Source organism: Entelurus aequoreus, linkage group LG11 (assembly GCF_033978785.1).
Source record: "Entelurus aequoreus isolate RoL-2023_Sb linkage group LG11, RoL_Eaeq_v1.1, whole genome shotgun sequence".
Lineage (NCBI taxonomy): Eukaryota > Metazoa > Chordata > Actinopteri > Syngnathiformes > Syngnathidae > Entelurus > Entelurus aequoreus.
In genome coordinates, this window is record NC_084741.1 from 26927362 (window position 1) to 26955011 (window position 27650).

The window sequence follows — 27650 nt, forward strand, 5'->3', positions numbered from 1 at the left end:
CCTGTGTTGTTTCTGATCAATTTGAATTTAATATTATTTACATCCCCCTCCCCATGCAGGAAGTAGAAAACATTTTGCGCCCCCCAACTTTCCGCCACGACTATACATAGTATAATTTGTAAATTGTTATAAGTACACATTTGCCTAACATTGCATCCTTTTTTAACATTACAGAAAAGAAAAGAAAAAGAAAAGAAATATAGTTCAACTTACAACAAAAAAAGACTTTATTAATATCGTTTTTAGTCTGTAACACAATTTATTTATTAAATTTGCCTGAAATGAATGGTGGACGTGGGCCCACCACGCGCAGCCGGAACCAGCGTCGTCGGTGCGCTGCCAATTGGATGGCAGTGAAAGTGGAGGCTGCAGACGGACCAATTCGGGGCAGCAGAGGCTGACTTTTGGGATGTGGAACGTCTCTACGCTGGTGGGGAAGGAGCCTGAGCTGGTGCAGGAGGTGGAGCGCTACCGTTTGGATCTGATGGAGCTTACCTCTACACATAGCAAGGGCTCTGAAACCACACTCTTGGACAAGGGATGGATCTTGTTCACTTCTGGAGTTGTTCAGTGGGTGAGGGCCCAGGTACGTTGGAGTTCACCCCAGTGGACAAGAGGGTCACCTCCCTTCGCCTTAGGGTTGGAGGGGGGGGAACTCTGACTGTTGTTTGTGCATACGCACCAAACAAGAGTTCAGAGCAGTGACGTGCGGTGAGGTTAATGGCTGGTCAGGCACTGACTTCATCACAGTCAGATTTACAAACATATGAACCCTAAAGAGTATCTTATTCACCATTTGATTGGCAGCAGTTAACGGGTTATGTTTAAAAGCTCATACCAGCAGTCTTTTCTCAGTATTTGAACGGCAAATGTGAAAATTCAGCGATTTTGAATAAAAATAATCCAAAACTGGTGAAGTTAAATGGAAAATAACTATAGTATAATCACTGGATACATATAACAATTTAATTTTTTTTTTTTCTTTTTACATTTTTTTTCTTTCCATGATGGCACGTGAGGCCCCGCCTCACCTGCCTCCTTAGAGGCAGGTGAGGCCTCTAAGTACACATTAGATACCTTGCATGGGGTCCTGTATGGGACGCCGGCAGGGGATTCCATAGTCTTGCTGGGGGACTTCAACGCGCACGTGGGCAATGACAGTGATACTTGGACTGGCGTGATTGGGAGGAACGGTCTCCCTGATCTCAACCTGAGTGGTGGATTGTTATTGGACTTCTGTGCTAGTCATGGACTTGCGATAACAAACACCATGTTCAAGCATAAGAATGCTCATAGGTGTACCTGGTACCAGAGCACCCTAGGCCAAAGATCAATGATCAATTTTGTAATCGTATCAGCTGATCTCAGGCCGTATGTTTTGGACACTCGGATGATGAGAGGGGCTGAACTGTCAACTGATCACCATCTGGTGGTGAGTTGGGTAAGATGGTGGGGGAAACCTCTGGACAGACCTGGCAAACCCAAGCGTGTAGTGCGGGTGAACTGGGAACGTTTGGAAGAGTCCTCTGTCCGGAAGGACTTCAACTCCCACCTCTGGCGGGACTTCTCTGCCATCCCTGTGGAGGTTGGGGACATTGAACAGGAATGGGCAATGTTCAAAGCCTGTATTGCTAAAGCTGCAGCTGCGAGCTGTGGCCAGAAGGTCTTAGGTGCCTCAAGGAGCGGTAACCCTCGAACACCCTGGTGGACAGCGGTGGTCAGGGAATCCGTCCGACTGAAGAAGGAGTCCTACTGGGGTAAGTTATCCCAGGGGACTCCGGAGGCAGCTGCAAGGTACCGACAGGCCCGAAGAGCAGCGGCCATGGCTGTGGACGAGGCTAAGCAGAGGGTGTGGGAGCAGTTCGGGGAATCCATGGAGAAGGACTATCGGGCGGCACCAAAGCTGTTCTGGAAGACCATACGGCACCTCAGGAGGGAGAAGCAGAGAACCATCCAACCTGTGTACAGCAAAGATGGGACTCTGCTGACTTCATTGGAAATAGCACTTTGAGGAACTCCTGAACCCAACTACATCAGACACACCCTCCCTGACAGGAGCGGAGCCTGAAGATGATGGGGGATTGACGTCGATCTCTCGGAGTGAAGTCACTGAGGTAGTTAGACAACTCAACAGTGGCAAAGCCCTGGGAGTTGACGAAATCCGTCCAGAAATGCTGAAGGCTCTGGGTGTTGAGGGGCTGTCTTGGTTGATACTGTAGTGGAAGGTCCAGGTTTTCAATGAGAACAAAAGTAGATTTAACACAAGAGTCAGATTCAAGAGGCGCAATGTGGATTTCGTCCTGGTCGTGGAACAACTGACCAGCTCTTTACTCTTGTGGGAATCCTAGAGAAGGCCTGGAGTATGCCTATCCAGTCTACATGTGCTTTGTGGAAGGCGTATGACCGGGTCCCCCGGGAGATCCTATGGGAGGTGCTGAGGTAGTACGGGGTGAGGGAGACCCTGCTGAGGGCCATCCAATCTCTGTACAACCAAAGCGAGAGTTGTGTCCGGGTGCTTGGATGTAGGTCGGATCCGTTTCCAGCGGGGGTTGGTTTCCGCCAGGGTTGCGCCCTGTCACCTATCCTGTTTGTGATTTTCATGGACAGGATTTCTAGGCAGAGTCGTGACCATGGCGGAGAGGGTATACGTCTCGGGGGGCTAAAGGTGTTTGCAGATGATGTGGTCCTGATGGCACCATCGGTTCGTGACCTTCAGCTCTCACTGGATAGGTTCGCAGCCGAGGGTTCAGCGGCTGGAATGAGGATCAGCGTCTCCAAATCTGAGGCCATGGTTCTCAGCAGGAAACCGATGGTTTGTACAGTCCAGGCAGAGAACGAGACTCTGTCCCAGGTGGACGAGTTTAAGTATCTCGGGGTCATGTTCACGAGTGAGGGAAAGATGGAGAAGGAAATCAGCCGGAGAATCGGAGCAGCTGGGGCAGTATTGCAGTCTCTCTGCTGCACTGTTGTGACGAAACGAAAGCTGAGCCAGAAGGCAAAGCTTTCAGTCTACCGAGCTATCTACCTTCCTACTCTCACCTATGGTCATGAAGTGTGGGTCATGACCGAAAGAATAAGATCGCGGATACAAGCGGCCAAAATTTGTTTCCTCAGAAGGGTGGCTGACATCTCCCTTAGAGATAGGGTGAGAAGTTCAGTCACCCGAGAGAGAATCGGAGTAGAGCAGCTGCTCCTTCGCTTGGAAAGGAGCCAGCTTAGTTGGTTCAGGCATCTCGTGCGGATGCCTCACGAGCGTCTTCCTAGGGAGGTCCTCGTTGCACGTCCCACTGGGAGGGGACCCGCGGCAGGCCAAGAACCAGATGGGGGGGGGATTACATCTCCTCTCTGGCTTGGGAACGCTTTGGGATTCCCCAGGAGGAAGTTGCTAATGTTACTCTGGAGAGGGAACTCTGGGGGTCTCTGCTGGAGCTGTTGTCCCCGCGACCCGATTCCGGATAAGCGGTTGAAGATGAAGATGGCAATGCCTCCACGGTTTGATTTCAAATCTTCGGGACTTACACAGATCCCAAATACACAATAGGATATGAAAAGTTGGTTTTGCATAGTCGGGCCCCTTTTACAAAAAAAACAAAACAAATGTTTTTTTGTTTTTGAAACTTGGGACGTCCCGCTGGCCAGATTGTAGATGCTGGCAAGCCGTAGTTTGGGGGCCGCTGTTTAAAGAATTAGATGTTTTATTTTTTTCAACAGTTTACTAAAGAAAACTGAGGTGTTATTGTATTCAAATTTGAACCAATGCAGAAAATGTCTGCTTTGTAATTTTCCATCCATCCATTTTCTACTGCTTGTCCCGTTCGGGGTAAGGTTATTAAAATTAAGACTTGCAATACTTATCGCTTATCAGTGGTTCTCAACTGTTTTTATTTGCCCTCCTGTTTGAAGGAAGACAACACACACACACAAACACACACACACACACACACACACACACACACACACACACACACACACACACACACACACCACCCACCCAGCACCAACCATACTGTAATGTGTCAAGCATGATTCGAATTTTTATGATAGTTTTCCTTTTTTTTAAAAACATAATTAGCTGCACAATAAATTTGGTACTTTTATAAGCACAGATCAAATTCTGTTTGTGCTACTGAGTATCGATTCATGTAAATTCAAACAGTGCCATATTTGGATATTTTTGTTGATTGTGACGTCACGTATGGTTACAGACTAAACACTGACTCAAACACTTGGCGAGGAGACAATCACTCAAGCAGCACTAAGAGCAGACTCAGCCAAACAAAGCAAGTATGTCTGATAGAAAACTCTCATACGTAAACAATTTTACATGGTGATTGCAACACCTCCAAAAATTTGGTAATGAAAACTATAATTAAGATAAGCTTGTTTGTAATTACTACAATACTTTCATTATAAATACTCGGTTGGGCACAACAAAACACTGGGCTGGCATATTCAGCTTGAAGGTGAACTGCACTTTTTTAAATTGTTTTCTATCAATCACAATTGTTATGTAAGAGAAGAACACATGTTTTTCTATTTGTTATGCATTCTAACTCATAAATAAACGGCAGCAAAAGTCTGCTAAAATGGAGGTAATGGGAGTCGCTCTATTGCAGATATAAAGCGCTTTGAAAACATCCAAAAACCTCCATCAATGTTTTATATACATGCTGCAGGTATATGCAATGTAGTAATAGGCACATTCATCGTAACATGTAATATTCACATATTTTGCTCATTTTAAGCATACGTGGCATTTTAGTTTCACAGACGCACCACAACCTTCGCTTTTCCCTTCAAAAAACACTAATACTAATGATGGCAGACTTAATAAAAGACAACAAAGACGACTTTGGGACAAATGATGATCCAGAGCCTTATACTTTGTATTCTGAATATAAGGAGAATGAGCTAGAAGATTTAGAAGCTGACTGATAATCAGATCCAGCAAGTAATAATATTGCTACGTGGTAAACCAAAAATACACATAAGAGCATGATAAAAGGACAGCACGGTTCTCCACGGTTCTGCATGTTCTCTCTGTGACTGTGTGGCTTCTCTCCGGGTACTCCAGCTTCCTACTGCATCAATCATAATCCTCACACAGGTAAAAAAAAAAAAGGAAAAAAAAAAAAAAACGAAACTAGTGTCAATTTGTGTCTTTCTCACCATTTTTGGGTCTAATTTGGATGTCAAAGTTTACCAACTTCTCTGTTTATGGCAACAACCTTCACCTATACAAGTGAGAGGCATGACTGATAATCTAGAATTAACTTTTCCCAACTCAGAGGCGATGCAGCAGCTCAGTATGTCAATATAGCAGCATAAGCAAGTTAGCTCTCTGTGATCACGGCGCTGTTAAAAGTAAATCCTTGGCATTAGAAAAACTATTGCAGCACATCGAGCAACTAAAATGTTTCTCCTCAACAGTAAAAAGCAGCATTAGTTCAATATTCAAGTTAATGTAGTTATTATTAAATCAGAAACTTGCCACAAAAAACCCTATGTAAAATATTTAAAAAAGCAAGAGCAGAAGCACAGACATAGTGCAGTGATTACTAACAATACATTGGGGGCAGCCACGATAGTTAGATACTTCACAGAAAAGTCATAATTTGTCATTAATTGTTGGTCCAAAGCTAAGGATTTTGGCAAAATGAGGGTAATAAGTTTAGCTTTTTTTGGTCGTTAAGCATTTTCTGATGTACATTGCTGTGGCGGGAGCATTTTAGAAACCTGTTGGTAACTAACAATGTAAGATTATAGTGGTGGAGTGCATCAAATACGGCCACAAAATTGCAGTAAAAATATCCATCCATCCATCCATTTTTCTACCACTTGTCCCGTTCGGGGTCGCGGGGGGTGCTGGAGCCTATCTCCGCTGCATTCGGGCGGAAGGCGGTGTACACCCAGGACAAGTCGCCACCTCATCGCAGGGCCAACACAGATAGACAGACAACATTCAAAGTATATATACTATTAACCGCAACAGGTAATTGTAAAAAACAAAAAAACAAACAATATTATGATTTGTACAATTTTAGAATGTGCTTGTTCTATTTTTAAACAAAGAAAACAATCTTTGAATTTATTAACGGTAAACCCCTTGAGATGCAGCATTTCGTTTTCAAGGTACCGAATAAAAAAAAAAAAACATGTTTTATTGTAAGTTTATAAGCTGGAGTATGTTAAGAACTGTAATTAGACTTATTATTTTGGTTTATTTTTGTCAGAAAAACAAACATCAGAACGACTGAATTTGCATGCAGGACACGTCCGAGGTCCCCAACATGGCGCCTTTGGTTTAGTTGGCCATACTTTCTCTATACACGGCTCTGTCGTAGCATACACACTACTGCCATCTGAAGTCTTGGAATTGCAACTGCATGCAAAGTCTACTATATAATACTTGAAAATGAAACTCAGAAATGTAGTAAGAAAGCAAGCTATAACAACAGGACAGCACCATTCTCATAGTTAGCTCATTTTCAAATATTACATTAAAAGATGAGATATTATTATAAAACAATTAACATTTATTAACTTACACAATTACTGAAGATTGGTATAGAGAATTGGTACAGTATCCTTTTATATGTGAAGAATACCCATCCCTAAGTACTAGACAACTAATTTGCAAGAATTTTGCTGCCTGAGCACCGTCTCCAAAAAAAAATTGTTTTTATCTTTGACTTTTGACACCCTTGCAATTGCATCATTGGACACGAGGACAAATTCAGCAGTCAGTGTGAGTTCCTTTGCGATTATGTGTGGTTTGTGACTATGCAATATGCAACCTTGTAGGAAACCCTGTTTTCTTTTTATTTTATTGTTAACCAATTTAAGGCCCCGTTTACACTAGACACTAAATTAGATTTTTTTGCCAATTTAAATGCTCCAAAGTGCTTCAAATCTGATCTTTTGGCATCAGATTCATGCTACATCAGAATGTAGTCCTGAATCCGACTGGAATCAGATCTTTTTAAATGTGATTACAGTCTAAACGCAATGCGTCATGTATGTGACTTTTTTTGTCAGCTTTGGGTGAGCTACGTCACTCGTGTGCGCGGAAGTGGATATTTCATCACAACATCCGGTTTCGGTGACGAAAGTCTATTTAAGATGACCGAATTTTCGGTGCATCACTTGTCAATAGTGCGCAAATAATAGGCTATATGTAATATATGAATATATATTTTGATTCCGAAGAAATAGCAATTGTTGAAGGACCGGAAACGACGCTGTGACGCATTTGCTTACATGTGAGTTGAAAAATAAAGCTCACGTAGATACACGCTGATGTCCGTGTCTCCTCTACTCAACAGCCATTAAAAAATTTGAACCCTCCCAAATATATTACACTATATACATCCATGCATACATTATATTACTTTAATTTACTTTCTCGTAAACAAAATACTCATTTTTAAGGTGTCTCGACTTTTATTTTATTGTGTAGTAGTAACGACTTCCTCCTGGTCAACTACCTTTGTTTTCACTTTATCGCACTGCGCATGCAAGTGACGTCGAGGCAACATTGGGGCCTGTGCGCATTTACACTGGAGTCTGATAAAAATCACATTTTACTTGCTGTGTAATTGGTCAGCTGGAAAAAACAGATTTAAAAAAATCCGATCGGGCCACTTTTGCCTGCAGTATAAACTTAGTCTAACTCTGTGAGCATGAACTGGTGAAGCCTGGTCAGATGAGAGGGGAAACATTTTTGAAGTTCTTCTCAGCACTTAGGCTGATTTGGCTTGTTTGTTTCCAAAACATTGCACGGTTTTGTTTTTTCAGAAACGCCTTCATTCTCAAAACCTATAATTGTCACCAAAGCACCGTGGATTTTTTTGTTGTACGTACCTAAAATTACTTTGAGTACTTATGACACCAAAACTCTACTTCTACCTTCTAAACTTTAGCTCTGACTTTAAAAAAAGGCAGCAGGGATCTGGTGCCACACCCCCCCCAAACCTTTGGAAAGTCTCCAAAAATGTGGCAAACATCGATAAAATAAAGGGCCCTCACCTCTCAAATTGTTGGCTTTAATGGAGACTAGGCTCTAGATCAGGGGTCACCAACCTTTTTGAAAGCAAGAGCTACTTCTTGGGTACTGATTAATGCGAAGGGCTACCAGTTTGATACACACTTAAATAAATTGCCAAAAAATAGCCAATTTGCTCAATTTACCTTTAACTCTATGTTATTATTAATAATGAATGATACTTACACTTAATTGAACGGTTTAGAAAAGGAGAAAACACGAAAAAAATGACAATCAAATTTTGAAACATAGTTTATCTTCAATTTCGACTCTTTAAAATTCAAAATTCAACCGAAAAAAAAGAAGAGAAAAACTAGCTAATTCGAATCTTTTTGAAAAAATTAAAAAAATAATTTATGGAACATCATTAGTAATTTTTCCTGATTAAGATTAATTTTAGAATTTTGATGACATGTTTTAAATAGGTTAAAATCCAATCTGCACTTTGTTAGAATATATAACAAATTGGACCAAGCTATATTTCTAACAAAGACAAATCATTATTTCTTCTAGATTTTCCAGAACAAAATTTTTATAAGATATTCAAAAGACTTTGAAATAAGATTTAAATTTTATTCTACAGATTTTCTAGATTTGCCAGAATACTTTTTTTGAATTTTAATCCTAATAAGTTTGAAGAAATATTTCACAAATATTCTTCGTCGAAAAAACAGAAGCTAAAATGAAGAATTAAATTACTTTTTTTGTATTATTCTCTACAATAATAAAAGAAAAAAATACTTGAACATTGATTTAAATTGTCAGGAAAGAAGAGGAAGGAATTTAAAAGGTAAAAAAGTATATGTGTTTAAAAATCCTAAAATCATTTTTAAGGTTGTATTTTTTCTCTAAAATTGTCTTTCTGAAAGTTATAAGAAGCAAAGTAAAAAAATGTATGCATTTATTTAAACAAGTGAAGACCAAGTCTTTAAAATATTTTCTTGGATTTTCAAATTCTATTTGAGTTTTGTCTCTCTTAGAATTAAAAATGTCGAGCAAAGCGAGACCAGCTTGCTAGTAAATAAATATAATTTAAAAAATAGAGGCAGCTCACTGGTAAGTGCTGCTATTTGAGCTATTTTTAGAACAGGCCAGCGGGCTACTCATCTGGTCCTTACGGGCTACCTGGTGCCCGCGGGCACCGCGTTGGTGATCCCTGCTCTAGATCAAATACTTTCATGCTTGCGTAATACCAAGTTGTTTAGATGACGCACAATGTCTGACAAAACATTCCTCTTCCCTGTAAACATTGTTTCAAGTCCATTGTTTAAAACTATTCCGAAAGATTTAATCGAGTGTATTTTGGCCTACCTTCAGACTTGGACCACATCACTTCCGCTTTGCTTGTGAATTTTGACTTCACTTTTGATCTTACCTTGCAGATGCTTGATTCCAGGAGTGTAAAAGAGCTGAACATCCACTGGCTGAGGTCTCAGATTGGTATTGTGTCCCAGGAGCCTGTGCTGTTTGACTGTACCTTGGCTGAAAACATCGCCTATGGAGACAACAGTTGCACTGTAACTATGGAAGAGATTAAGGCAGCTGCTGAGGCAGCCAACATTCACAGCTTCATTGAAAACCTGCCAAAGGTCGGTAATTGTGTTTTTTGTATCAAAGAGTTGATATCCTGATTGAAGATCACTTCTAGACCTTAGTATTTTGATGTCAACTCTAATGATTAAGGCAACTATGAAAAACCTTTTTCTTCAATTTTAGGTGGATCTATTTTAAGAACTGAAAACAATAACTTTCTGCCTGACTACATCTTGGTTTTGCCTTTGTTTGCTTGAGCAGAAGTATGACACTCAGGCAGGCGATAAGGGGACCCAGCTTTCAGGGGGTCAGAAACAACGAATAGCCATAGCCCGAGCCATCCTCCGTAACCCCAAACTGTTGCTTCTGGATGAAGCCACGTCTGCACTCGACACTGAGAGCGAGAAGGTGGGCTTTTTTTCTTACCAGGGATAACAGAATAATTCTTCATCTGGTTGATTTGTGTGATTTTTGTCCTCTCATTGATCAAGGTAGTGCAGGAGGCGTTGGACAAAGCAAGGCAGGGCAGGACGTGTATCGTTGTCGCCCACCGTCTGTCTACCATCCAAAACGCAGACCGCATTGTTGTATTTCAAAGAGGTGTGGTTATAGAACAAGGGACACATCAACAACTGTTATCCAAAAAGGGAGTTTATCACATGCTGATCACAACCCAGATGGGTCATGGAAGGGAATCAGAAGATTAATTAAATTTATTTCAATAAGTTTACAAATAGAAACTTATTATTGTTGTATTATTGTTTTAATTAGTAGTAGCACCTGATTGTTTGAACGTACTACCTCAGCATTGGAATTCGTGCTGACTTTGTGTCCACTGGCTAACATAAGTTGCCTTTAAAGTCAAATCGCCTTTTTTGTATACATACAGTATATATATATGTATATACAATTTTAGGGGTGTAACGGTACGTGTATTTGTATTGAACCGTTTCGGTACGGGGGTTCGGTTCGGTGGTGTACCGAACGAGTACACATGCTAGCAGCGACCGGGCTAGGACAACATGTAAAATCCAGAGCTGGAAGACCCTCCTGCCTCGTTAAGATCTCCCGTTTGGGAACACTTTGGCTGCGCGATACAACAATGGAGGACGGAGGTTTGCCGACATTGTTCAGCAGCTGCTTCTGACAACACGTCAAACATGTGTTGCACCTTTCCTGCTTCCGGCTCCCAGACCGTAGTCGAGGAGCACAGGGGAGACACTCCTCCAGGGTCGATGTATTCTCGGGGGCAACACCCTTCACTCTGCCCGGCAGTGGGTCTCCACAGCTCCGGACTCCAGAGTAAATGACGAGTCCGGCGATTAGTTGCAAATCGTGGCTTTATTGAGGTCTTGCACACAGCCAATCCAACAAAACACTAGCCACTCCCCACACTCACGCTACCGCTCCCTCACCTCGCTCGCCCACACACTCACCTCACATGCTGTCACATATTAAAGGGCCACACACACACATACGCTACTCTCATAACACATGCTAACCCATTCGAAGCTGTTATATACCCATATATATGGTTGGGCATTACACCAATAATAATAAGGACACGGAAACGTTGGTTGCTCTGTAGCTTCACGCTTACTACTGTCAAGGTCAACAACAACTCTGTACGATACAGGAAGTGACATCACAAGCAGAAGGCATGACGGTAACTCAGCAGGGACAAAACTAGGACTGTTAATACACAACATCCCTCCCCTTTTACTTTTAAGGTTCCCTTACCAAAAATAAAATAAACAAAATCAAAACCGACTTCAAAATACACGTCAGTCTCTTTTGTGAAATATAACTGTTCAACGATAACTTTAAACAAATACAACACTTGCCTGAACTAGAGAATGAGGGTGGACTACCTCAATCCCAAACTGAACCCTGGGGATTATTCTGCCCCAATGACACGGGTCAGACTACAATGACAGTCTATCTGGGGGTCGTCTTTCTCGTTGAGGGTAAACATGACCTCTAGGTGTTACACCCCTGTAGAGGGGGGAATATTGAACAGAAACACGGACACGATGTTCACTCATTCAAGTCCAGTCTGTAATGGCTGAATGAAAGAACGTGTCTCCCCAGGCAAAAGTAGTTGAAACCCGATCAGTAACTAAAACAACAATTAAGCATTTTTAAAACGCAGGTACTAAAGAAAAACAACATAAAACCAGGAAGTATTTTCCAAACAAGCATTAGAATGTTTTTGACACAGATTACTATTTTTTTAATTTGTCTTTTTAGACTCTTTTGCACCAGGCAACAGTAATAGATGGCAGATCACCTTATCACAGCTTGGTTTGTCTTCATACCCTTTTTTAAACTTTGTAAAGTAATTAGTTATGATGTTCTTTCTCCCTTTTTTTCTTACTTTTACCAGATACTATAATAAATTAAAGCTTTGTTTTTCTTCCTTCTCGTTTACTGTCTGCATGTTCATATTTACAGCAATTTTATAACTACTACACACTCCCCCTCAATATAGATGTCGTCCTCGACATTCATCGAGTAAGGCAGTCACATAGTATACAATTCAGATTCTCAGCAGTTCGTGCATAGACAATCGGCCCACCCAAAGTCCTTGCGCTTAACCGGTAACGTCTATTCTAAATCGCAGCTGTTTCAACAGTCCAGGACGAGTGTGCGTGTGTATTAACACTGCTTTCGCAAAAGTCCATGAGTGTAGCAGGATGTGTGTGTTTGTGTGCACTCTGCTTTCGCAACGGTCCATGAGTGTAGTGGGATGTGTGTATGTTTGTGAGCACTCTGTTTTCGCAAAAGTCCATGAGTGTAGTGGGATGTGTGTATGTTTGTGAGCACTCTGTTTTCGCAAAAGTCCATGTGAGTGTGAATGTGCGTGTCAAAGAGTCCATGAATGTATGTGTATGTATATGGGTGTGATGTGTTCAGTTTCACAAGAGTCCATGTGAGTGGTTACCCGTACAGAAGCACAGGTTGGTAGGTGGGGGCCTGAACATAATCTGGCCACCGGGTCCCTGGTTGATAGGCTCCGTAATGTTGCATTGGGTACATGGATCTGGCTGGGACATCCATATTGTAGCAGGCTGGATTACCAAACTCATCATAGGTGAATAACTTTGGTGGTCGTCGTTCCCTCTTTGAGCGTTCTTGTGCTTGTCTGTTGTCACTGTGGCTTTCATGTGCAGGGAGTGACAGAGGTGGCAGCACAGGGTCATTTCCAAGAATTCCAAGTCTCTCAGGTGCCTCATCGCTATTCAGCAAATCAATCCTGCTGTGATCCTCCTCCGGCTGTAGCAGTCTTTCCTGTTCCTCTCCTTGTTTGTCATGTGTTCTTGTAGGTTCAGTGCCTACCGACTGGCCAGTATGCTCCTCTTCATTACATGTCTGCGGCTGTGCATCTTGAGGAGGTTGTGGAGGTAGGTAATAAAACCAGTCATCCTCTGAGTCCTCATCACTGTCATCCTCTTGCTGAGTATTGATCGTCCCCTCATTTGTCGTTTTTTTTCTCTGCGGTCTAGCAACTTTTAGGGGAACTTCCAAGGGCAGGTGATCGCACGGGAGCAAGAGATTGCGGTGTAATATCCTGTTATCTCTCCCTTTTCCTTGTTCCGGTACAACTTCGTAAACTGGAGCATCCTTATTCACCCTACGAACAACCTTGTGGATAATTTCCTCCCAATGGCTGCGTAGCTTGCCAGTTCCTCCTCTTGGGGTCAAGTTCCTGACCAGAACACGGTCTCCTGGTTCCAACTCTGAGCTCCTCACTTTGCGATCATGGTTTCTTTTTCCTCTTTCAGCTGACTTTTTTGCATTGTTCTTTGTAATTTCGTAGGCTTCCTGCATCCCTTTTCGCCACTTCCGCATGTACTCTCTGTGGTCAGGTGTACCTGTTGCTGGTGTCAGTCGGAAGAGTATGTCGACAGGTAGTCTTGGCGTCCTCCCAAAAAGAAGATAAAATGGAGAAAAGCCAGTGACTTCACATCTTGTACTATTATATGCAAAAACCAACTTATTCAATGAGTCTTTCCAGCTTGATTTCTCTTTTTCTGTCAGTGTTCTCAGCATCTGTATGAGTGTACGATTAAAACGTTCGACTTGTCCATTTCCTTCAGGGTGGTAGGGCGTTGTTCGCGAACCTAACACTCCAGAGGTCTTTTTCAGCTGTGCTATGAGCTGGTTTTGAAATTCACCACCTTGATCATGATGGATACGTTGAGGGAATCCAAATTTCAGTGCATAATCATTGAAAAGTTTATCTGCCACTGTTTTTGCTGACTTGTTGGTTGTAGCGTACGCTTGGGCAAATCTTGAGAAATGGTCAATAATTACCAAAATGTACTCATACCCGCCTGCACTCTGGTCAACATGTAGAAAATCAATGGAGACTAACTCAAAGGGCTGAGTTGTGACAATGTTGGTTATGGGTGCCTTAATCTCTCGGCTGGGCTTCTTGTTTTTCAAACATGAACAGCTTCGAGCCACATAGTGTTGAATGTCCTGTTGCATATAGGGCCAAAAGAAGCGTTCTCTTACCAGCGATGTGGTTCGGTCAATCCCTTGGTGCCCCATATCATCATGCAGCTCCTTCAGAACAGTTGCTTTGTACTTTTCTGGCAAAACGAGCTGTGTTCGTGTAGCTGTTTTTCGACGCAGGACGCCGTCATCATCCAAGGTAAGTTTTTCCCATTCACTCATCAGTCTTTTACTCTGCGCACTGAATGATTTTAACTGTTTGTTTTCAGGTCTCTTATTTAACTGACGACACTCCATCACTGGGCCGATATTTTTATCTTCCTTCTGAGCATGACAAATCTTCGCTAGCGAGAGAGGCTGATGTTCTGGCTTGTTGATGTCTTTACACTGAGCAGACAGAGCCATGGACCACACTGTGTTAGAATTTGGGTCCTCAATTGACTGTACGACTGCTTGTACCGAACGAGATGACATTTCCTCAGTACAGTCTTTAAACATTGTCTCAATATCCAATGGCATCCTCGAGAGTGTGTCGGCATCAACGTTTTCTTTTCCTGGCCTGTATCGAATGGTGAGGTGAAAATCCGCTAATTCAGCAACCCACCTGCATCCAGTTGCATTTAGTTTAGCTGTAGACAAGACATATGTGAGCGGATTATTGTCCGTGTACACAGTGCATGATGAACTGATCAAATAGTCCCTGAATTTTTCACACACGGCCCACTTAAGGGCGAGGAACTCTAGTTTTCCAGAATGAAAATGGTAGTTCTTCTCGGATGTGGTGAGGGCTCTGGACGCATATGCTATTACACGCAGTTTTTCTTCCTGTTCCTGATACAAAACTGCACCCAGGCCCAGGTTGGAAGCGTCTGTGTGTAAAACAAAAGGTTTGTTAAAGTCAGGAAAGGCAAGGATTGGTGGTTCAACTAAGTGGTCCAACAGTTCCTCAAGTAAGTGTTGATGTTTTTCTGTCCATACAATGGGCTGGTTGGATGGCGCGCCATTGTGTTTTCTTGTAAGCTGTCTTGTTCTTTTAGCACGTTCGTCAGTCTTTTGTACATCAGCAGGGGTTCTCATGAGGTCATAGAGAGGGGCAGCGATTTGAGAAAAATCCCGAATATACTGACGGTAATAACTCAGGAGACCCATGATAGCTCTTAATTCTCCCACATTGGTTGGTGGCTTGTTTTTTAGGGCTCTGACAGCTATGGTGTCAGCAGGGTCCATTTTGCTACCCTCTGCTGAAATGACCCGCCCAAGATAGCGAACCTCTCGTCGAAACATCTCACATTTGGACGGCTTCAACTTTATACCGTTCTCTCTCAGGCGCCTCAGCACAGTTCTGACATTTTCAACATGGCTTTCAAATGACTGACTGAACACAAGGACATCGTCAAGATATGGTACACAAATGTCATCTCGAACCCCCTCAAGACATTCTTCCATGCACCTCTGGAAGGCAGCCGGTGCATTCATTAGGCCAAAAGGGATTCGAATCCATTCATATAAACCCCAGGGGGTCACAAAAGCAGTGAGGGGGCGACTCTCTTCTGCCATGAACCCCTGGTGGTAGGCTTTCCCCTGGTCTAAGAGTGAAAACCAGGAGTTGCCACCCAGGCCATCCATGATGTCCTGCACCCTGGGGATGGGCTGACGGTCTGGTACAGTCTTACGATTTAACTCACGGAAGTCTATACACAGTCGTAAGCTCCCATCCTTTTTCCGGACACACACAACTGGGGACGCGTAGGGGGAGTTTGATTTGCGCACCCAACCTTGTGTGATGAGATCATGTAGGTAGCTTTTCATTTCCTGATACAGTGGTTTTGGTACAGAGAGGTAGGTCTTGGCCACTGGCTCTGTGTCTTTCAGTGAGATGGTGAGCTGCAGATTCTCAATACAGCCGATGTCGTCATCAGAGTTTGAGAAGGAGCCTGACTCTTCTTTTAACATTTGTTTCACTCTTTCTTTTTCAGGTGAGCTGAGATGATCCAAGTTGACTGGGGGATCCCATTCACCACCAGAAGCTTTTTCATTCCTTACTCCCACATTACTCACTGTTACTGGAGGGGTGGTGCAGGGCCGTTCAAAGACTGTCGCTGGATAAACTGCTTGAACTTGCTGTACCGTCCCAATAACAGTTCTGCCAGTGAGCACGATGTCATGATCTGTTGGGTTTTGCACGTCGACAAGTATGAATGGTTTTGCAGCCTTCCTCAACATCACAACAGTGTCAGTAAACTCAAGGCCCTCTGGCCATTGTGGATTAACACTAGGCTCAAAGATCAGCGTTGTCTCCTTTTGTAAAGGTGCAGTCAAAACTCGACACTCTACTTTTACAGAGGTGTGTCTGGGGATGTGCACTCGCTCTCTGGTCGTCTTAACTGCATACTCCCGAGGTTGCTGCTCAGCAGTAATTTGCTCTAAAAAAACTTCAGCCTGATCCATCCCAAAGCCAGGAAAAGCTGCTTGGACAGTTTTGATTAGCTGCTGTTTATTGGTGGCATTATCCTGCTGCAGTTCAGTAGCAACTATCAGTCCAATCACATTTGAGCCAATGATAGGTTGAGAAAGACTGTTACCTTTAATGATCAGGGTGGGAACAATGACCTCTGCTGTAGGGACTCCTTCTGAAGCTAATTTAAATGTCACCTCTATCCATCCTGTGTATGGCATGTCTCCCCCATTAGCTGCAATGAGGTTTAAAGTTTCATCAGCTTCAAGAAGTTCAGAAATGTCCCTTAATGTTACATGTGGTAAGTGCTCTGTTTTCCATTGTTCACTCACTACAGTCACTTGTGAGCCAGAGTCCCACAGAGCTCTAACCTGCTGACCTTGAATATGGCAGTCAATTAAATATCTCCTTCCAACTAGTGGAGCGACTTTGACCTGTTTTCTCTTTTGTGGTGTAGTTTGGACTGTATTGCATGAGGTTGTTGTACATTGATTCCTGTGGACTTCCATATGTTCATGTTGACATGTTTTTGAACAGTATAACACACCTTTACATGTTGCACATTGTCTCAGCCTCACATTTCTTCCACGTACACCACACTTTGCACAGACTTGGGGCACGATTGATGAGACGGTCACTCCCTGCCCCGCTGGGGTGACCCTTGCCCATTTAAACCACTCCCTCTGAATGGACCTGATCTTCCCATTCTGCAACCAGCTGCGAAGTGTTCACTACTGCCACACTTGAAGCAGTGAATGCAATCTTCAGTGTTTGTCTGCTGGCAAGCATAACATCTTATTCTACGGCGTGGTGCAGGTGTGGGCGGAGCATATTGATTGCCAAACCTTTGGTTGAGTTGAGGATAGCAGTGTTGTGCTGCGGGGGCAGGAGTGGCCCAGTGTCTCTGTGGTGGGTGATAGTGAACTGGTGCTGACTGATGTGGAGGGCAGTCTGGTGCAGCTGATGGATCTGGGTGCTGTCTGGGGAAGTAAGAAGGCTGCTGCATAGACTCTTTAATGGAAGCCACTTCAGCTTTAAGATCTTTTAAGAGGGACATGTTAGCTTTCATCTCCTGCAGTTCTGTGAGAATATCAGTTTGATTCTTATTGTGGCTTGTTTTCTCCTTCTTTTCAGCTGGAGTGTGGTCAGACTGAGCAGAGTGAACAGCTACAGGTCGCTGTGGTGTTGTCATTTTTTTCTTGTCTTGCCTCTCACTTTCGTAGGCACATGCAGTATTCAGTTTCTCAAACAGGAGTTCATCAGGAACACGAGCTTGCTCTAGATATGGTTGGAGATCCCGTTTGATATTATCATTCTGCAAGCCAGTCATAACTGAGTGAAGGAACATGTTCTGCACTAGCACTGGGTCGTACCTTAAGCCTGACTCCGCCTCCTGTGAGGCAAACAGAATCTTCTGTCTTAGATCGAGAGCACGGATGAGGAAGTTTTGAGAAGTCTCTTTTGTGCCTTGGACTTCAGATGACAGCTGCTTATATAATTCTGTGGCACTCTTTTCTTGGTAATGACAGCGGAGTATTCTTCTCAAAGTCGGTAACGTGAGGTCACTTTTCCCCTCTAAGTAGCTGCGTAACTGCATTCCTGGAACAATGGCTCTTATGACAGCATCAACAATTTCAGTCTCTGGGAAACCTTTGAGAAGGCCATGCTCAATCTGTCGGGCTAAGCTGGAAAATGTGAGGCGGTCCTTTTGTCCTGGTTCTCCAATTTGTCCAGCTATTTTAAATTCTTTGTGCCAGGAGATAGGGGTTTGAGGTCCTTTTGGCTCTTCCTTTGGTACTGGTTTATTACAGATCTTGTCTACTTCGTCTTTGAAGGAGAGGAGCTCTGCCATTCCCATATCCTCGAGTTGCTCTAGCTCCTCTCTCTGCAGGTGGTTACTTATCATTGTAATTAACGATGCTCTATTTTTTCCTTCCACATGTTTAAGAGCATCTCCAGCAATAGCAAGAGAGACACACAGTTCTTTTAGATTGTCTGCTGACAGTTTACATAAAAGTCCAATTAGTTCCAACTGCAATGTCTCTATCTCAGTTGACTCCATTATTGCTGTGGCAACGACTCAGTGTACTGTTGCAGTGGTAGTTTGTGTGCTAAACCTTGGCAATGGCGCTCCTGGTGCTTTAAGTCCACCTCAGATTGCTTGTGCTGTGTTGTAGACACTCCAACCGTCACCGTTTCAGTCACTGGATGCTGCCTCCCTGGGTAAGTTGAACGGGACTGAATGAGAGCTGGGGACGTCTGTCGCCGGCAGAAGTCGAACCTCGTCTCACCCGATCCCAGCGGTGCCTCCAAAATGTTACACCCCTGTAGAGGGGGGAATATTGAACAGAAACACGGACACGATGTTCACTCATTCAAGTCCAGTCTGTAATGGCTGAATGAAAGAACGTGTCTCCCCAGGCAAAAGTAGTTGAAACCCGATCAGTAACTAAAACAACAATTAAGCATTTTTAAAACGCAGGTACTAAAGAAAAACAACATAAAACCAGGAAGTATTTTCCAAACAAGCATTAGAATGTTTTTGACACAGATTACTATTTTTTTAATTTGTCTTTTTAGACTCTTTTGCACCAGGCAACAGTAATAGATGGCAGATCACCTTATCACAGCTTGGTTTGTCTTCATACCCTTTTTTAAACTTTGTAAAGTAATTAGTTATGATGTTCTTTCTCCCTTTTTTTCTTACTTTTACCAGATACTATAATAAATTAAAGCTTTGTTTTTCTTCCTTCTCGTTTACTGTCTGCATGTTCATATTTACAGCAATTTTATAACTACTACATAGGCACTTCGGTCACTGTAGATCAGGGGTGCTCATTACGTCGATCGCGATCTACCGGTGGATCATGGAGGGTGTGTCAGTCGATCCCCAGCCAGGCATTAAAAAAATAGTCCTAAAAATGAGCGATCATAAATCTTCACTATGACGTCACTTTCGTTACTTGATTGACATTCACGGCACCCGAGGGTCTTCTGAGATGAGGCTGGCTGCTGCCAGCTCATTATTAAGAAAAAAATACCGACAGGATGAAGGCGAGAAACACTTTATTTCAACAGACTCTGTCGCCGTACCTGTTGTCAAAACTCCAAAGACCGACTGCACAGTTCCTGCCTTCACAATAAAAGCTCTGCTTCATCCTGCCTGCGCTAAGAGTCTCAGAAAGCTGGCGTGCACAAGCTAGCAAGCTACAGAGTTTGCCGCCAATGTATTTCTTGTCAAGTGTATACAAAGGAGTACGGAAGCTGGACAAATAAGATGCCAAAAACCAACCACTTTCATGTGGTATTGGACAGAAAGGGTGACTTTTTTTCTCCTCCATTTGAAAATGCGGACGTTATCAGCACTACTGTCTGATTCCTATCAAAGCAAGTCATCAGAATCAGGTAATACACCAACTTATATTCTTGTCTTCATGAAAGAAAGGAATCTATATGTATTAAACATGCTTGCATTATCTTTAAACACATTTAACTTGTTAACAATATTAACTATGTGTTAAACATGCTTGCATTATCTTTAAACACCTTTAACTTGTTAACAATATTAACTATGTGTGTTAAAGGCCTACTGAAACCCACTACTACCGACCACGCAGTCTGATAGTTTATATATCAATGATGAAATCTTAACATTGCAACACATGCCAATACGGCCGGGTTAACTTATAAAGTGACATTTAAAATTTCCCGGGAAATATCCGGCTGAAACGTCGCGGTATGATGACGTATGCGCGTGACGAAGGCAGTTGAACGCGTCATCTTGGAATAGGTCCCTCCCAATTTAAACAGCTCTGTTTTAATCGCTAATTTCCACAGTATTCAGGACATCTGTGTTGGTGAATCTTTTGGAAATTTGTTCAATTAACAATGGAGACTGCAAAAAAGAGAGTTGTAGGGAAGCGGTGTGTTGCTGCTGGATGTAGCAACACAAACCAAAACACAACCGGTGTTTCATTGTTTCTTTTCCCAAAAGATGGCGGCCAAGCTTTACTATGGAACAAAGAAGTCAAGCGAACACGGTTGGATTGGACGACACATACGAAGTACAGTGTATTATGCAGCGAACATTTCGAAAGATCATGTTTCGAAGAGGGTCCCTTGCGAATGGCAGAAATGGGAATCAGCACTCGTCGACTCGTGCTGAAGAAAGGTGCGAAGCCAACTATTTTCGATAGACCACGGACAAGTCCGGAGCACCCGACCCCCTCCACAAGCGGACAGACTGGGCACATGAGGTCTGCATTTGCCAAAAGGGAAAGGAAGAGGGTAAGAATCTTGATATCCAGTTTTCATAGTCAGACTACACTGTTCCAATATCCATTTCTTTGTTCTCAATTGTTGAAACCCCCCCACCTCCACACCCCGGATTGTAAATAATGTAAATAATTCAATGTGATTATCTTGTGTGATGACTGTATTATGATGATAGTATATATATGATAGTATATATCTGTATCATGAATCAATTTAAGTGGACCCCGACTTAAACAAGTTGAAAAACTTATTGGGGTGGTACCATTTAGTGGTCAATTGTACGGAATATGTACTTCACTGTGCAACCTACTAATAAAAGTCTCAATCAATCAACCAAAACTAACACACACAGTCATAGACTACTCCAGTGGTTCTCAACCTTTTTTCAGTGATTTTCCCCTGTGAACATTTTTTTAATTCAAGTACCCCCTAATCAGAGCAAAGCATTTTTGGTTGAAAAAAAGAAAAAAAATACAGCACTATGTCATCAGTTTCTGATTTATTAAATTGTATAACAGTGCAAGATATTGCTAATTTGTAGTGGTCTTTCTTGAACTATTTGGAAAAAAAGATATAAAAATAACTAAAAACTTGTTGAAAAATAAACAAGTGATTCAATTATAAATAATATTTTGTACACATAGAAGTAATCATCAACTTAAAGTGCCCTCTTTGGGGATTGTAATAGAGATCCATCTGGATTCATGAACTTAATTCTAAACATTTATTTTGTTGAAGTATTATTCAATAAATATATTTATAAAGGATTTTTGAATTGTTGCTATTTTTATAATATTTAAAAAAAAATCTCTCGTACCCCTTGGCATACCTTCAAGTATCCCCAAGGGTATGCGTACCCCCATTTGAGAACCACTGGACTACTCCATGAACAATGAAATAAATTAACAATAAAATAGTCTACATATAATTATTGCTTCAAGTTCTAGTCAAGTTCTTCTGCAGTATAAAGTATCGTACATTTACTGACATTACTGTCAATAGTGTCAATACTGTCAATAGATTACAATAGACAATAATATAAAGTATTGTACATTTGTACATTTACAGACAATAGATCAGATCATGGACAGTACGACTACGGCATCAGTGGCGGATGCGGTGGATGAACCAATGGCAATGGCACTAGATTTGCCTGATGAGGAGGGCGATCAAGATCAGGTTCGATTTGTTTTCCTAATCAATGTTCAAATGGATTACAGTTCAAGCCCAATCCAAAAGTATTCATAATTAATGTAAATGAGGTATCCATATTACATGTAGCTGTTTCTCCATTTCCAGGGAAATACAAGAGAACAAGGATGCCAGACGGACTGGGTACCGATTGGGACAGCACCAACAGCAATGACCAGTAGCAAGAGCACCCAAACAGGGAAAATACATCATAGATCAAAGGGTATGTCTATTTCGGTGACGAACATGATTCTGCACATCACAGTACACATTGCACGCTGCCTGTGCAGAGTAGAGTAGACAGATAAATTAGGTGATTCAAAGACAATAATTATTATGTGATTCTAGTTTAATTTTAACAGATTATATAAAACAACTTGTGCTTGATTTTATTGCTAGGACACCAGGTGACCCCAGATATCCTCGAGAGGGTTAGAGCTCGGCCGGCCAGGGTTAGTGAAGTCCCATTGTCAAGTGTAGCAGCTCCATCTGACAGCCCCGAGATGCAGACTAACATAGCAGCTCCAGGTGTGTCTGGAATGCAAGCCAAGCTACGACCACCTCCTGCATTGTTTGATGAAGGACCAGCATCAAGTCCCACTGCGCCTTTTGTTGGTGGTTCTTCCGATGACAGCTATGTGCCGAGTGAGTCAACGACATCGGATCCGTGTCAATCTGACGGGTCGCCAGATCGCCCATGTACTCACCAGATGCGTGAAGAGGGCTGCCACAAGGAACCGAAGTACATCATCTTTGAGTCGTGCCTCCAGAGTCTCGTCAAGTGGTGTCACTGTCCAGTCTGTGGCAGCCAGGACATAAGCCCTTCTTGGGATTCGAACGGTACACAGCTGACCATGACTCTTCAATGTGCATCATGTGACCAGAGGAGTAGTTGGAGCAGCCAGCCAAACATTGGCCCTTATGCCGCGGGCAACATCCTGCTGTCTGCTGGCATCCTCTTCGCTGGGGCATCTTCTGGCAAGGTGTTGCAAGTGCTGAACAGCATCGGAGTGGTCACGTATGTGAAGAGGACATTTTTCAACCACCAGGAGCTCATCCTGCAGCCAGCCATCAAAAAGGTGTGGGAGGAACAGCAACGGACGCACCTCACCATGCTGCAGGTGGAAGGCCGACCCCTCGTCCTTGGTGGTGATGGGCGAGCAGACAGTCCGGGACACAGCGCCAAGTTCGGTACCTACACCACAATGGAGCTTGTGGCCAATGTGGTTCTCGACCTTCAGGTTGTACAGGTACGACCATATAATCTCACTAAAACACTAGTAACACAATAAGCAGATAAGGGATTTTCCAGAATTATCCTAGTAAATTTGTCTAATAACATTAACCATTTCAATGTATACTAAGCCCCTTTTTCATTTTTTTCTTTGCTCATTCCTTTTCTGTTATATATATTTCAGAGCAACGAATGTCTTGGCAGCTACCATATGGAGATGGAAGGACTGAAGAGGATGGTGGAACTGCTGATCAGCTGGGACCTGGATGTCGGGGTGCTGGTGACAGACAGACACAGACAGATCGCTAAATGGATTCGTGAAAACATGCCCAATACACGGCACTGCTATGACATCTGGCATGTTGCAAAATGTTAGTTGGATTATTTGTATGCATGACAAGTTGTGAAGTAGTGTGTACATATCAGTGATCAGATGAATGCGATATTGTATTTAATCCACAAATTTCTGTTTTTTTCTGTTTGTAGCCATCGGAAAGAAACTGAAGGCCATCGCCAAGCATAAGGACTGTGAAGACCTGAAGCCCTGGGTGCAAAGTATAATCAACCACCTCTACTGGGCAGCAGTGTCTACACCGCCTGGAGAGGGGGAACTTCTGGTTGCCAAGTGGAAGTCTGTGGAGCGACACATTCAGAACATCCACAAGGACCATGGCGACCTCTTCCCAATTTGTACTCATGGACAACTGCAACGGCAAAAGAAATGGCTCAAACAAAGTGAGTAGGCAAATAAGTTGCCCGAAAGCAGTGAGGGACTAGCAGTATTTTCCTGCACATCTTTTGAAAGTCAAAAAATTCAGATAAACTTGTAAGTAAATAACCAGTTTAAGTTGACTGGAACATTTTTGTAGAAACGTTGTTCTATTTTAAATTTATGTTTAGGTTCACGCTCAGCAGTGAAACTGGAGGAGGTGGTCAACAACAAGTCCCTGCTAAAAGATATCGCCATGCTGTCGGGTGAACACCAGACTTCCAAGGTGGAGGCGTTCCATAGCCTTATCATACAGGTGAGAATTAGACTGATCGCCTGTAGGTGGTGTCGGTGGTTACCACCTGCCACTAGGACTTTGGTGGCCAGGGAGCAAAATACTAGAGCATACTAAATGAAGCCTTGATACAGTCAGTGTAAGCAAGAGAATGTTGGAGGTCCAACATAGTGGCTGGCATCTTGGTGAGAAAGATTGCAAACAATTCTGGCGTGGTGTTAACATTGAAAACAAAACAGCTTCATTACTGCAGGAGATCAAGCTTTAATAGCTGACTATTAACAGTTTAATACACAAACATTTGTATTCAAATTTACAAACAATTTATAAATTTACACACACATTGTATGGACGCATGACTGAATAAAGTGTCTTTTATCTTATACAGTTCGCACCGAAAATGTATGTCTTCTCATACATCGGAATGCTGTGCAGGTATGTTTCCACACTAATCTAAGTGTCACTAGTGTGTGCCATACTTTAGTACTAATTATTACATTATTCTGTTACCACACCTAGGAACCTGCTTGCTGGGCTGCACTGGAACGAAAATTCGAGCCGCCCTATAGCCACTACACAAGCGGGTGCTGAGCGCTATGCAGTACGCTACCCGAAGTATAAAGCAGGGGGCCATGTGGTCAAGAAAATCGCGACAGAGCCAACATACCGTAAGTGTAGAGGACACAAAACATGTAAACACTTGACACTTTGTATCATGATAATAATACTGTCAAGTTTCACTCTCCATGAGTATATTATGTTGTGAGCAGGAACATGTACAATTGTATTTTGCAGGCTACGTAGATGACTTGATCAGGGAGGTTGTTGCTGGCTGCAGACAGACCCCTGACGAGAGAACACCACTCAGCGTCACTGTGGATGTGCCTCCCTTCCTCTGCGATGAACTGGAGAAGCCAGACAAGGAGGAAGCCATCGCCAAGCACAGGAGTCGCTTCGGTAAGTGTGAAATGCCCTCCCGGTAACAGTTAGAGATGCTACCTCAGTAGAAGCATTTAAGTCCCATCTTAAAACTCATTTGTATACTCTAGCCTTTAAATAGACCCCCTTTTTAGACCAGTTGATCTGCCGTTTCTTTTCTTTTCTCCTCTGCCCCCCCCCCCCCACGTGGAGGGGTTATTCCGGTGACCATGGATAAAGTGCTGGCTGTCCAGAGTTGGGACCCGGGGTATACCGCTCGCCTGTGCATCGGTTGGGGACATCTGCGCTGCTGACCCGTCTCCGCTCGGGGTGGCCTCCTGCTGGCTCCACTGGACCCTCACTAATATGTTAGACCCACTCGACATCCATTGCTTTCGGTCTCCCCTAGAGGGGGGGGGTTACCCACATATGCGGTCCTCTCCAAGGTTTCTCATAGTCATTCACATCGACGTCCTACTGGGGTGAGTTTTCCTTGCCCGTGTGTGGGCTCTGTACCGAGGATGTCGTTGTGGCTTGTACAGCCCTTTGAGACATTTGTGATTTAGTGCTATATAAATAAACATTGATTGATTGACTGATTGATTGATTGATTGATTTTATTGATTAAGTACAGTGGCCATGTAGATTCTGTTGCAGTCACTGCACGTCTTGGAACCCCGTGTAGTCCATCGATGGGAATGTTGTCCTAATCTTATGTACTACACAAGCTGGTAGTACCACCCTTATGTCCTTTCCCAGATATCCCCAGCAGAAGCGGACAAACTGTCGATAGGCTGTGTGTCGTCTCCGCCTGCAAGTAGCAAATGATGGCAGCTGTTATTATCCGGACATGGATACACAGTGACTCACTGTTCTCTGAGATTCAAAAGACATTGTCATGCATTCTATTCATTTGTCATTTACTGTTGCAGTAAATTGTAAATATTGTTGACATCTACGGTCCATCTATGTAATACTTCTATGATATATAATGTCATGTGCATTGTAGCACAGTACATTTCACAGAATAAGAATAAGATAAGAAAGTGCTCATTCTGACTTATCTTCCAAAGGTTGATAGAATAAAGAATTATTTAAACTTATTAGTGCCTCACTCATTTTGCTGTTGCTGCAGCATGCCATATTGCTGTTTGTAGGCGTTATACGCTGTCTGCAGCACCCATTCATCCAGACACACAGATGGAAAGCCATGGTGGTCTATGATGCACGTCTTCACCCCCTCCTCCTCCATCGTTCTGGTCACTGCCTCTATTTCACTACAGCAGACACACTCAGCCACTGTCTCCATGTTCACACAGTTTTGACATGTACACCTGGAAATAGAAATGTTCATAATATTTGTAAATCAATTCATATTATTGACACCTGCAATCTGCAAACATGTGGAATAATTAATATTATCATTGTCTTGTTGTGGATCTTATTAATCTGCATGCATATTTTTAGTATTGCCGGTATATGGAGCTGTGGCCCATAGAAATAATGGGTAATTAATTAGGTTTGACATTGTGTCAATGATAGATACTTAGTGTATAGATAGGCCTGGGGTGTAAGTTGTAACACTAACAGTAACACATTGTGTCAATGATAGATACTTAGTGTATAGATAGGCCTGGGGTGTAAGTTGTAACACTAACAGTAACAGTGCAAGACTAGGCCACAAACTAAAACTAGTCTATAAATAAATAACATATTACCATTCTGTATTCTCAAGGCGATCTATGTCGTGTGCTCCTCCAGCATCAATAGCAGCAGCGTCCTCCTGACCGTCTTCATCAGCGTCGGGTTCAAAGCGATATGGCTCTATCCCTCTCACAGCTTCTTCCCTATCTGAATCGCTTCCACTCCCCACTAGTCCTTCACTTGCACTTTCCTCATCCACAAATCTTTCATCCTCGCTCAAATTAATGGAGAAATCGTCGCTATCTCGGTCAGAATCGCTCTCAGATCTGGCGGCCATCATTGCAAACAATAGGGAGCTTTGCGGATATGTTCAATTGTCCACGTCACGCTACTTCCGGTAGGGGCAAGGCTTTTTTTTGTCAGATACCAAAAGTTGCTATCTTTATCGTCGTTTTTCTATTCTAAATCCTTTCAGCAAAAATATGGCAATATCGCGAAATGATCAAGTATGACACATAGAATAGATCTGCTATCCCCGTTTAAATAAAAAAATTTCATTTCAGTAGGCCTTTAAACATGCTTAAACATGCTTGCATTATCTTTAAACACCTTTAACTTGTTAACAATATTAACTATATGTATTAAACATTCTTGTATTATCATTAAACACCTTTAATTTATTAAAAATATTAACTATATGTGTTAAACATGCTTGCATTATCATTAAACACCTTTAACTTGTTAACAAAAATGTCTCTTTCATAAATAAATAAATATAAATTATGTTTTTGAATGAGGTAGATCACCTCAACTTGGTCAATTGAAAAGTAGCTCACCTGCAGGAAAAAAATTGTGGGCACCCCTGCCCTAGAATCTCACAGTGGGGCTCAC

At 42.6% G+C, this 27650-nt stretch overlaps 1 protein-coding gene across 2 annotated transcripts; it reads left to right on the plus strand.

The window, feature by feature from the left end:
• Positions 1 to 11428: 11428 nt before the first annotated feature.
• LOC133659921 (uncharacterized) lies at positions 11429 to 25715 on the plus strand. 2 transcript variants are annotated; one of them, XM_062062806.1, is made up of 12 exons: positions 11429 to 11561; positions 19300 to 19898; positions 20488 to 20780; positions 21837 to 21947; positions 22068 to 22182; positions 22359 to 23209; positions 23378 to 23564; positions 23680 to 23928; positions 24094 to 24218; positions 24586 to 24632; positions 24717 to 24865; positions 24993 to 25715. In XM_062062806.1, the coding sequence occupies exons 2-12, from the start codon at positions 19793 to 19795 to the stop codon at positions 25178 to 25180; spliced, it is 2421 nt and encodes an 806-aa protein (XP_061918790.1). In that variant the 5' UTR covers positions 11429 to 11561; positions 19300 to 19792; the 3' UTR covers positions 25181 to 25715. The 2 variants fall into 2 exon arrangements, with proteins under 2 accessions (XP_061918790.1, XP_061918791.1); XM_062062807.1 differs by lacking the exon at positions 11429 to 11561 and having other exon boundaries at positions 12472 to 19898.
• Positions 25716 to 27650: the final 1935 nt, after the last annotated feature.